At 42.8% G+C, this 12,956-nt stretch overlaps 1 protein-coding gene across 5 annotated transcripts in view; it reads left to right on the top strand.

The window, feature by feature from the left end:
• ATP13A2 (ATPase cation transporting 13A2) overlaps nt 1–12,956 on the top strand; it is an 861,654-nt gene that overhangs the window by 582,376 nt on the left and 266,322 nt on the right. For all 5 annotated transcript variants that reach the window (XM_078642867.1, XM_078642866.1, XM_078642870.1 and 2 more), the window contains one exon: nt 1,487–1,556. In XM_078642867.1, coding sequence (XP_078498993.1) covers nt 1,487–1,556 — 70 coding nt within the window. The remainder of the gene's footprint in view (nt 1–1,486; nt 1,557–12,956) is intronic.

Here is a 12,956-nt window from a genome sequence, read left to right as displayed (position 1 = left end):
TAGAGGGTTTATTCCCACAAAATGGTGTGAAAAAACAAACTTTATGAAAAAAGGAAAAAATCATTAAAAGTGAGGAAAAAACACCCAAACTTTTTTAATGGGGGGTGAGTTCCCACTGGTTTAAAAATATGTTCATACAACAGGAGATCAAGTTACTGGATCTGATGGTATTATTAAAGGATTGTCGACATGTTTCAGCTCCTTAGGCCCGAGGGGTCTGTGAAGCTTTCGTCAGGACTAACATACATATACTGATACTCACACGATTTGTGCAGTATTATTCAATTGGTCATTCTTTACCAATCGTTGTGGAAGTGGTCAGCGCTCGTTAATTTTCTGAAAAAGAGTGATATATAGACATACAACAAATCGCAATAGTCAATCTGTACAGTTTGTTTAAGTTGCTGCAAATAGCGTTCTTGAAACAACAGGTTAGTGGGAATAAGGAAGAGTGAGTATTTATCATCTTCTAATAGTAAACCTTTTTTACCATTTCTTTTCTCTTATGTGCATTTTGCTGGATTAAAAAACTAAGCAGTGGCGACATCTACGATATTGGTAGTTTTGTTACATAACGAGCATATATGGCAGGGCTTGTTGGGTCTTATTATGTCAAATTCTCGTTATTGTATCAAGGTTTAAGGTTTTTTTGGGGTGTTGGGAAACTCGCTACATGGCTCCCCATATAAAGCAAGAAAAAAATATTAACTGTTACACATACCAAGACTAAAATTCTCAATACGGCCAATCTAGTTGAAGACTGTCCGCCGCTGGCACTGGTCACCAGAGAAACTATGCAGGGCTAAACTTTGTAATGATTTCAGACATTGGAGAGGCGCGGAACACAACAGTAATATGGCGCACATCTGTGGGACGGCACGAAACTTGACGAATACTGGCTTTAGGTATGGGGCTGTTTGAAAGCTGCCCTTCATATGCCCCCTGCCTGCATGGCGCTGCTGCATGATGTTTCATTTTTACCTGCACTAACAAAACATGTAAGATGATTGGCAATTGCATTGGGCAGTGCTAGATTGGTTATCCTACGTCACTAAAGGACAAGTACAAGCCTGACACTTTTAATTAAGTATTAATTATTTTAAAAAATTAAAATCTATTCTTATTTGTAATATCCATATATCTACGTCACTTAAATACAAAACATGTTGCATTACAAATGCTATAGGTGTCACATTTGCGAAAGTTATAACTATTGGCATTGTAAATGACAAAGCTATTAATTTAGCTATTTTCAAAACCAACACATAAATAAAAAAATTGTCATTTGCAATACCAATAGCTCAAACTTTCCTAATGCGAGACCTATTGCATTGCAAATGCTTGTTTCGTTTGGCAATCAGCTAGCTATTCTGCTTCGGGAGTGTTCAGAGTTTAGGAGTGCTGGGCCCTGTCCCTTTCTCCGATCCGAGGAAACGTCTCCACCGCAGTGCAGCCTTATGAATACTTTTGATTTATTTTTCTGCAGGAAGAAGATTTATGGCCAAAACCTGATTGATGTGCCGGTGAAATCCTATCTCCGACTGTTAGTGGAAGAGGTAATAAATGTGCATTTGGATCTCTGTAGTCGGTGCCAGATTTTTCGTTTTGGAACTTTCAGCAATGACAAAATAGTTAATATGTAGGACTTTCAAATATATGAGGTGCTAGGAGGGCATACAAATGTTATTTGTAGCTTTCGGTTCATGGTTCTTACTTGGACTCCACCTGCTGCTTTTGTTTTGCGATCTTATATGATCGGCCCTCCTCAGAACGTTTACTGGACTCCTTAAAAAGTCACTCTTTTTTTGCCCCTTGGCATGCTGTTATTGGGCACGTAAGGCATATGCAAGCCGATCCTATGTCACAGACTCAATTTTTAATGAATTGAAAAATACATTTTGTCTTTTATTTTATTGATGCTGTAGTGTGTCGCTCTTTTTTTTCGAATGATACAGCATGTTTTGGTGCAGTTACTAGGCATTTAACCAGCATGGTGGGAAATAATCACCGGCTCAGCAAAGCTTTGAATACAAAGGCGTAAAAGAAAATGAGGAGGCTAGGTCTTTTGGACGATTTAGTTATTTTTTGATAGCCCTGTGTTTCTGAATGACGCAGCTGAACGGAACGTTCAAACATGTCACTTAGGTGATCTTTGTTCAATGTCGAGAGTTTTTACTTCAAGTTACTATAATATTGAGTAATAAACTATGAATACCTTTATCACAAGTTTTCAAACGTGCATTTCTATTTACTTGGGACATTGCATTGAGGATTTTCAAGTATAAGTTATTAAATTTCCTCTTTCTTGAAAAACTGGGGTTGACCCTGTGTCCCTCAGAACATGGGTAAATTATGATTAAAGGAAAATTGGTTCTGTCGGGTAATGAAAACAACTAATTTGTGAAATCTATATATATTTGAGAATACCTCCTCACTCTGACAAAAATTCACAACAGGTTCTTACAATAAATGAAAAAAGAAAGCCTGTATAGAACCATTTGCATCTTTATATTTTGTTCATAAATGACTGTCAATATCATTGAAAAAGTGCAACATGTGACAATAGTGAATAGTGCTCATGTGACATACAAAATATGTACAATAATATTTTCAGTTATAGACAATTTATACACATATATACAGGTTTCACTCTCAAAAAGAGGCCATCCATTAATACAATTTTCCAGAATCCCATTCACTACTAGTCAATTGTATTGGGTTTCTGTGGTATTGGGGCCAATTGGAAAGTTGTCGACGTTTCGACCCTTCGCGTGCCAAGGTGAATGTGGTCGCAGGGGGTCTTTCTCAAGACAAATGTAGCAAACACGACCGTCCTGAAGTGCGAGTGGTAATGAGTCACCCGGTCTGGATTGAAGTCTTTAAATCCGAAATGCTGGTAGAGAGTGTTCAAACGATACACGCCTGTACTCGTGTTCCCGAGTACAGGCGTGTATCGTTTGAACACTCTCTACCAGCATTTCGGATTTAAAGACTTCAATCCAGACCGGGTGACTCATTACCACTCGCACTTCAGGACTGTCCTGTTTGCTACATTTGTCTTGAGAAAGACCCGCTGCGACCACATTCACCTTGGCACGCGAAGGGTCGAAACGTCGACAACTTTCCAATTGGCCCCAATACCACAGAAACCCAATACAATTGACTAGTAGTGAATGGGATTCTGGAAAATTGTATTAATGGATGGCCTCTTTTTGAGAGTGAAACCTGTATATATGTGTATAAATTGTCTATAACTGAAAATATTATTATACATATTTTGTATGTCACATGAGCACTATTCACTATTGTCACATGTTGCACTTTTTCAATGATATTGACAGTCATTTATGAACAAAATATAAAGATGCAAATGGTTCTATACAGGCTTTCTTTTTTCATTTATTGTAAGAACCTGTTGTGAATTTTTGTCAGAGTGAGGAGGTATTCTCAAATATATATAGATTTCACAAATTAGTTGTTTTCATTACCCGACAGAACCAATTTTCCTTTAATCTTATTACATTTCCTCAGCATTTATTTATTGGATCTTTCATAGATTCACATGCTTGAATCCTTGCCCATCCTCGAGCTTGAAGTCCAACAGTAACCTTCACATAGCAGTGGTCTATACTGAAGACCTGCCGAGGCCATAATCTCTGTCACCACCTTAGAGAAATAACGAAACCACCGCCAGTAAAACCACTTTACTCTGAACACCGCTTACCCCAGAGGTCTCTATACTTCCGTTTATCTACTGCATGTTATGTGAAAGGTAGTACATTCAGACCCATTTGTTGTTCTTCTAGAAATGTAATTTGTTAATTTTCCCTGGTTTTCTATCTCTTCTTGCACTTTATCTTAGGAGTTAGTTCTCTTTAGTTTTGGTCTGGCAAGAATTATTGACTTTTCTTCTTCCTGGAGTAATTTCCCAAAAATTCCTCTTTAGAGCTCATAGCTTCTGTGGAAAAAATAGATTATATAGGAAAGGTCCCCACAAGGAATGCATCTAGTGTCTGTATCCTTAACAAAATGTTAAACACTGCAAGGTTTGAAGACTGTTCTCAGCAAAGACCTTAAATGGCAAAAAAGATTGCTTGTTTGCTTCAAGATTGCTCCAAAAGAAAACCAAGGTTGATGAGCCTCCTTTACCAATTATGAACCCCCATACTCTACCTAGTCTAAAAAACGTCTGAAACTTTATTTGGAGGAAGGTAAGCAGACCAAAATGAGGCTCTTTGGCACCCCCAACCGTCAATGACAACACCACTGACTATCACCAAAAAATGAGGGAGGTACCCTAGTACTTAGAAAAGGGACGGGTATGTGTAACATAAACAAAAAATCCCTTTTTATTGATCAAAAGACAAACCCAGTCTAAACAATAAATAAATAACATAGGCAAACCGGATGTAAGGCTTATGTGATATAGTATATAAAAGCTTCTCACAAAGAGATCTTTTGATAGAAACAGCATAAAATAATAAGAAAAGAGTGAGAACTTCCAGGTTGCTGAATTGTGAAGCAATGATAGCCAGTATACTCAAAAATTCAATATAAAACATATGATAAAATATATTGTAATTTATTAAAAACGTATTAAAAAAACTTTCATGATATTTCACAAATATTGACAAAGTGCAAATGCATAAATTAACGGAATCATGTCAACATAATTTCATCGATACAAAGTTTTCATCCTTTTTATACATATTATTCAAATTAGAAATAATATACTTGCAAATGGGTTCAAGATTCAGAAAAACAACTGTCAACGCAGCATTTTGGTGAAAGTTAAATATTTTGTCACCTTCTTCAGGACAAGAAATGCATAATATCTATTGATATGCTTGTATGGACCCTAAAGGACGTCGTCTCACACATAGAATAGCGTAGCCCTCAAACAAACGTATGTATATGTTTTTCTTCAACACTTCGTAGACACATATAATGATTCTACACAGTCTAAACTTTTTTGAGACAACTCGTCAGAGTCCCTTGCTGATGTCGAAAGATCAATAGAAGTGGGAAATATATAATCAATTCAATGAAGCAGTTTGTAGATTGATTTGCTGCCAGCACAGATGTAGGGAGAATCGAAACAATTAATGATTTCTCCAATTCCAATGCTACCTAGCAATCCATTTGGTATTGCTGTATAGGTAAATCTCTTGAGCATGTTCAATTCTCTGAAGATATGTTGGATTAAGATCGAGGTATTGATCAACTGGTTCCTAAAGTAAGTGACCGTCAATCTCGCTGACAGATGTACAAAAGCCTTACATCCAGTTTGCATTTGTTATTTGTTAGACCTGTCTGACCTTTTGTGTAGTCCCTCCAATTTATTATTTATTTTGTCCCCTTTCTGCCCCTCATGCCTTTATTTATTTTTGTGTCCACTAGATTTTTATGGTGTTGGCCTGGGGGGATAGGTGCTCTTTTACCCTCATAATCATTCACCTCAGTTCAGAGGCCTTTCCTGACAGGAATTCCCTTGGAGTCACAAAATGGTGGCTACCAACTGTCATAACTGACATACCTGGAACCAGTCCCATAGGAAAGAGTAGGGCATTCCAGAACCTTCTGGTCCCTTCTGGACCTCTGAGGGACAGCCTATATAAGGCGGAATGCTGGTCAGCCATTTTGTCTTGCAGTGAGCCTGGACAGGAGTAAGGTGACTAGTGAGAAGGAGCGCGCACTGGAGTAGGGAGAGACTGGTCAAAAGGGCAGCTTTCCCCTGCAGACTGACGGGCCCTCTTGCTTGCCTACCCAGCCCTGTCCCTGAAAGAGGAAGCGCTTGACCCAAGGACTGAACCCTGATTGCTTTAAGTCCTCAACACAGAGGGAAAAAGGGGTGCTGAACTGGGCTCTGGCGTGACACCGCCTTCGTGAGAAAACAGCTCCCCCCTGCTCGTGGAGAAGAACTCTCCGACTGGGTGCCGAATTGGACCCCCACCCCCTCGCAGCAGCGTGGCACTAACCCTGACTATTGGCAACGTGGGAGAGAGCTTACTCCGTAGCTGCCAATTCCGCGATTAGGAGCGCCATTCAGGAAGGCTGCTGTGACGCGTGAAGAGGGTTGCAGCGCTGAGGAAGTTCTGTCACCGGAAGATCAGCTGCCGGCTGGGAGGTGGAGAATACCCCGGAAGAGGACGGCCGGAGGCGGGGCACAGTATCGAAGCTCGGCGGAAGGCGGACCTGTGGGAGGAGCCGCTGAGGGAGCCGCCGAGGGTCGTGCGGAGGTTCGCTGACACCGGAGTGCACCGTGAGGTAACGGTACCTCGCCCCATTGTTGAAGAAGCGCCAGGGGCGGCCAAGCGAGCCAGCGGAACGCCTGCTTCCCCAGGTAGCGTGGGAAGAGTGGGGATTCTCCGCGAGAACTGCCGGCCAGGTGGCTTTCCAACCGGAAGGTCGGGGAGGCGTCTGACTCACACTTCTGACTGAGCTGAAGTAAGCCGGGAAGGAGGGGAAGGCGGGGAACTAGTCCGGAGAAGCGGACTTCACTGAACGTGAAAGCAGAACAGTACCCAACTTGAAAAAGAGACAACACTCTCTCTGGGTTCAGTATAAGATCAAAAAACCTTCAGTATTAAGGAGTGGTACCATATTGAGCTACAGTATCTCCAGTGACCCCCCACACGTCCTGGGAGTAACGGTGAAGAGTCCTGCGGGAATTCAACAGGATCGAGTGATTCTGGTCGAGGGTGAAAGCTCACGCTAATGTAAAGGAGGGGCTTGGGGTGGTAATTCTGGTTGTGCTCACGTGTTCTATACCAGGCTTAGTTGGGTGTGACCTTCTTTCCTCGCAAACCAAGTAAGGGATTAACGCCTGGTGGGTCCAGCTAGGAGATTGCCAGCCCTAAGTCTCTTGAGAGTTAGTTGTGCCCTCCACTGTATCGCAATTGAAACTTATGGTATTATAAACTAAACTTGTGGCAAGAGAATAATTCCTGTGAGGGGAGTGAAGAAAACCTTGAGAAGCTGAATTGTTGGACTTTACCAATTGAAAGACAAAAAGGGGGTACTTGCTAAATGTGATAAAGTACTAAGGTTAAGTGTGTTGAAATGTATGGAACTGTAATTTGTAAAGACAAGAGAGCAAAGAATATTTTTATAAACAAGCTCGTATTTTTCCAAACATTGGTGTAGCGTCATTTTTGAGTGATATTGCGTTGGATTACTGCTGGGTGGTTTGCAACCTTTGCACATGTGCCTCTATGGATAATGTCTTACCCTAGGCCAGGCTACCCTAGGTGACCTGACATCATTAGGTTCCAACAAGTTTATTTATTGTTTAGACTAGGCTTGTCCTTTGATCAATGAAAAGGGAATTTTTGCTTTGTGTATCACCGCCAACTATGCCAACCGTGATCTCATCAATCTTCCCCTCTTTGATGATGATTACATTATCGTCGACTCATTTGACAGCAGGTTTGTTAATGACTCTGCAGAGGACTCCACTGTCCATGACAGCGCAGTAAGCTACGTTCCCACTACCTGCAAAGTCATATATCTAAGAAACTGATAGCAGCCAAGTTCAGCAGCGAAGGTTTCTCCTAAAAAGAAGGCTGCAATTACTTAGATCTGAGATCAGGGTATTGACCTGACCTCCTTGCCATGAAAAAAATAATGAAGTCAGCATTCTGCAGACTAGAGTATGGCTCTCAAGATGAGGGTCCTTTTGCTGGCTTTATGAGCCCGTTGCAACTTGGAGTGAAATGCCAGATGTGAAACATGAGGGTGATTACTTTGTTGGTGCATGGCTGACCCATTTAATCAGAAATTCCTAAAGGATTACCACACCTGTCACCCTTTTTGGTCGGGGAGCATCCTCAGTGGAAGTACGGTCATCCTCATTCGGATGAGAACTACCTGGAGCCATTGTAAATGTAAATGTAAATGTAAATGTACCGGTATTTATAGAGCGCACAGCTACTTCCCTGAGGTAGTGTCCCAGCACTGTCCGTATACCGCTTAGGAACCCTTCCTGGTTTTCCCTGCGAGTGTCCACTCCTGGGCACCCCCCAGAGTGAAACTAGGCATTCCAGCGCTTTTGAGGCCGTTGTGGAGATTAAGCAAGCTATTGCCCAGAGTCGCAGAGTGGGACCCATGATTAGAATAGGCACCGAGGCGAGAATTGTCAGGTCCGAGGAAATTGAGCCCAAGACCCGCCAAGGCGGGTATTGAACCCTGGTCCCGGGCCAGACCTCTGCATCAGGGTCTGCCGCTCTAACCATTTGAGCCACACTTCTCCACATTGTGCCAGGGCATGTCAACGTTACAGGTTCCAACGGATTTATCAATAATCGACATCACATGAATCAACATTGTTATTCTCCATTTCCACTGCAACATGAAACACATTTGCAAAGAGTTAATCCTAAACCTTGGTGCTCATAGCCAACACAATCGCATCATCTCCTGTCCCATCAACAGTTTTTAATTTGTAAAACAAATAAGTGCTACGGCCAAAACATTTCTCAAAGGAGTGCTGCCTACTTCCACACAGGTGCTTTACACTAACAGTGCCAACCCCACCCAGTGTTTTTAGTGCTAGCAGCCCGCTGCCTGGATGGGGTCCGGTGTAGGGGACAATGCAATACTATTGTCATTTCAATCTGCCCACCAGGAGCACTCCACATACTCCTCAGTGCAGCACCTTGGGGCTATTGACTATGCACCTCCAGTTCCCCATATATGCTCCACTGACTTTTACGGGTGCTGTAAGATTCCCACGCCAATCGCAGGCCCCTAAACTGCATCACTCCTGCACCATTCCCTGAATCACATAATGCTGTCATTTTCAGAATATTCTCATGCTGATCCTGTCAATTTTCACAGCTAACAAATTATTACCTACTGCAGTGTCAGTCAGCACCTTCCGGCCAACAGTCAGTCCTACACAACTCCATGCTGGTTTTTTCTGCATAGGCTCGTAGACACCTACAGAACGCTGCACCATTCCCTGCAGCATCTTTACTGGGACATTAAGATCCTCTTAGATAGCAGACCTGACAATTCCCAGTTGAGTCTTTTGACAAGGCCCTTAATTCCCCACAGTTCACACTCTGGTACTACACTGCAGCAGACTGTCATCATCCCATGGCCTGAAATCCTGAAGCACTCCATACAGCAACTCATGCTGGGGTATCAGTTTCTCATTACGAGCACTGTGCATCATTTGCAGAGCATTTCTTTGGAAGACTGTCTGTCCCATGACCATCTCCGTAGCACCATTTGTGTTGGCACCGCCTGTTAAGGCTCTTTGGCCCATAATTAGTACTGAAGCACTGCTGAACTTGTCAGACCTCCACTGGCAGAATAGCAGTGCCATTTCCACCAGGCCCTCCATCTGCTACTGTCAATATTACATAGCCAGAAACACTTGCACCAGTGCCTGCTGAGGCTGTTAGTTTGTAGTAGCCTGGGTTTCTGCACATTTCGGCATACTTCTCTGTTAAGCTTTGAGTGCCACACTCTACCTTTTTGTGCATCATTAACATAACATAACATGTGTATTTGTAAAGCGCACGTTCACCCAGAGGTCTCTTGGCGCTGAATAACAGATGTTCATTGTTACCCAACTCAATGGTACTCATTTAATCGACCTCAGATGGATGAAAGGCTGAGTGGACCCACCGGGATTTGAACCTGTGACCATGAGTTCGAACACAGGCCCCTGCAAGGAACGCATTAGTCCACTGAGCCACCAGACCATGATCTGCTCTTCTCAGGATGACACGTGAAACAAATATGCGGTAGTGATTTGGCCCAGACACTCATCCGTCCAAGAGACTTTTACTTCCACTTAAGAGGACCTTAGAGACATTGCTGCCAAGTGGCCCAATGCCATCTATGGCGGCTTCCTGACACTTTGGTTGTGTCTCACAAGCCCATGCATATAACAAACAAAGGAAAACTCTTCGAATGGTAAATGTGATTTGCTGTAAAGAGAAGACTGGCTGGATTGATCATGTAACAGAGGGTCATTTGACAGGAAATGTAGTAGATGAACAGCATGCACAAGTGCACGCTTTCTCAGTCTTGCTTTCTCCAATGCTCTGTGTTTTTCTCTTACTCTCTCTCCCTTTCTTTCTGGCCCTCTGGCCCCCTTATCTTTTTTCTCTGCTGGGAGACGAAATCTGTACTTTGATTGGTGCTACAGTGCCCTTTGGGCAGAGTAGCACACATATGAGTGAAGGCCACGTTTCAGCAAATCACTCCAGCACCTGCCACATATCCTATGTGTGGCAGGCCGCCTGAGCGAGCCATGGTGGGGAGGGAGAACCTAGGACGAGCCACCTCTGGCCAGGGCCATGCAGTGAAAGTTTACCTGTGGTGCTAAATACAGCAAAATGGGCCTGGCATCCAGCCTTTATTGATTGTGATGTATTTTCAAAACAAAGGAACCCCACAATTTGCAAGAACCAGGGGTAATAGATAATGTTGAGAGAACAGTGGTTCATATGGGCCAATTGGTCTTCAGACATTTCTTTTAGGAAAAAGAAACACAATTAGGCCTATACATTTTCCTTTGGGACCCGAATGTACATAGTCAATCAAAGGCAAGTATGAAGCCGGACAACCAATAATACTATAAGGCAATTAATTTATTCATTGCAAAATATCATCTAATTATTTTGTCTGTCCTTTTTTGTATGTATAATTATCACGGGCCAGTGCTCACAGAAAAGCGAAGAAAAAGTGCTCTAGGGAGTGAAAAACATTAAAACATGCATCCCTTTTAAACAGCAAGACACTCTTCTCCTTCGGATACTTTTCTATAATAAAATAAGGAGTTGGGTAGTTCTAAGGTTGACGGCGTTTCAATCTCAATCAGTTGAGATCAGCATCAGGACAGATGTGTGAACACCTAGTATTGGAGGATGGTCGCTGCAGCTGTAAAGCAGAGTTTCAGTCTAGTGGGACGCGGTTTAGTTAGCTCAATTTCATGGTGCCCCTCCAGAGGGTTTTCAAGTAGCGTGATGGGCTTTATTCGTATGACTTAGTTTAAAAGCCGGAATGGATCCCAGTCTGTTAATGACTGTATTATTTCCTCTGGTTATTCCAGTACAGATCATACAATTGACGATTCTTTTAGAAGCCGGGCATTCACCCCGGTTGTTCTGGTCAAGTCACCTCCTGGTGCTGACTCAACCAGAACAACTGGAGTGACTGCCCGGCTTCTAAAAAAATTATGGCTGCACCCGCAGCACTTTTCCCCCCTACTTTTCTGTGGCTACTGGATCTTAATAATTATGCATACAAAAAAAGACAGATACAAAATAAGATGATATTTTGCAGTGAATAAATTAATTGCATTAGAATATTATAGGTTGTTCTGCTTCATACTTGCCTTTGTTTGACTATGTACATTCGGGTCCCAAATGAAAATGTACAGGACTTTTTGTGTTTTTCTTCCTAAAAAAAGCGTTCTTGAGACCAGTTTGCCCTAAGGAACCACTGGTCTCTCAACAGTATTCATTGGTTGTGATGCACGGAATCTGTGCTCAACTGTACGTTCAGGCGCCCTGGCTCAAGCCAGACAACTGAAGGTTCATCAGCACCATGGCCCTCCATCATCCAGGCTCACCCCACTCCAATCTGGAGAGTAGCCCAGTTGCTTGTGTGGCACTGCTTAGTACCACATGTGAAGAATATTTAGTGTCTTTTTCTAAACACTGGTATACTAGAAAAATGAAGATGCTTAACCAACCTCCTGTAGTCTGAGCAAGTAAAAGGTAACCTCTGGAAATGACAAAATGCACTAGCTCTTATCTTGCAGTATGTGCACCAACATCAGTGACTCCAAGCACCTAAATGTATTTCCATTGCTCCAAAATAATTCCTGGATATGACCACTGGTGAACACTTGCTAAATCGTGCATTGCCCCTCAACCTTCGTGGTTCTATTTGGAGCACTCATTTTCACAAAAGATATCATGGTGACCTGTCACAAACTTGTTTCCCTGGCTCTGACGTTTCAGTTAGAAAGGCTTTGTTTTACAAGACAATGCAAGGGCCTTCAAAGATGTGCGTCATCCTGTATCCTCTCGAGCCTTAATTGTCACTTTTGTATGAGTATTTAACAGGAGTAAGTCCATTCTCATTGGCGACATGGATTTAGAAATGCAAAGTTCAAGTTACTTAACGAGTGAAGCAACTGCCAAGTTGGTGGAAAATCAACTAACATCGTTTCTAAAGTCGACTTTTTCACCAAAAAACAGTCAATTGCGCTTTAAACTAGATACCTTGCTCTAAGGGTGTATTACTCCTCTCAGAAAAGCTTAAGATTTAAAACTTCACATCAGCATACTGGAACTCAGGGTGGTAAGGTTGGAAAGGAGTGTGTTTATTCCACACACCAAAATGGCCAATATCAGGGTCCCGAGAGACAAACATGAATCGCTTGTTTAGCACAATGAAACAAGAAGGTACCAGATCTCATCTACATTCACAAGATCCCAAGCAACTTTGGCAGTGTGCAGTCGAGGATGAAGTTTCCTCAGCAGAGCATGTTGTGTAAAACACCATGGTGGACAAACCCATTAGGGAGAAAACAGAATGCTACGAGTTGAAGTTGCATGACAGACAACTGGTCTAGTGTCCCATCATTGGGGTATTTTAGAAGTATGGGCGAAATTTGCGAATTCGCGTTCCGCGAATTCGTACGAAATCGAATTCGCAATCCGCAAAATCGGCGAATTTGCGGATTTTTGGTTTTTTGCGTGTCCCCTGGGTTTTTTGCGTGTTCACGGGGTTTTTTGCGTGTTCGCGGGGCTTTTTGCGTGTTCGCGGGCCGCTTGCATGGTGAAGTTACCCATGCGGTCGTGTATGGGCACAGCACCCTCTGGTTCACCACTGCCACCCTCTGGTTCATCACTGCCATCCTCTGGTTCATCACTGCCATCCTCTGGTTCACCACTGCCACCCTCTGGTTCACCCCTGCCACCCTCTGG

The sequence above is a fragment of the Lissotriton helveticus genome, chromosome 5_1 (genome assembly GCF_964261635.1).
Source record: "Lissotriton helveticus chromosome 5_1, aLisHel1.1, whole genome shotgun sequence".
NCBI lineage: Eukaryota > Metazoa > Chordata > Amphibia > Caudata > Salamandridae > Lissotriton > Lissotriton helveticus.
This window is presented reverse-complemented; position numbering and strand designations above follow the sequence as displayed.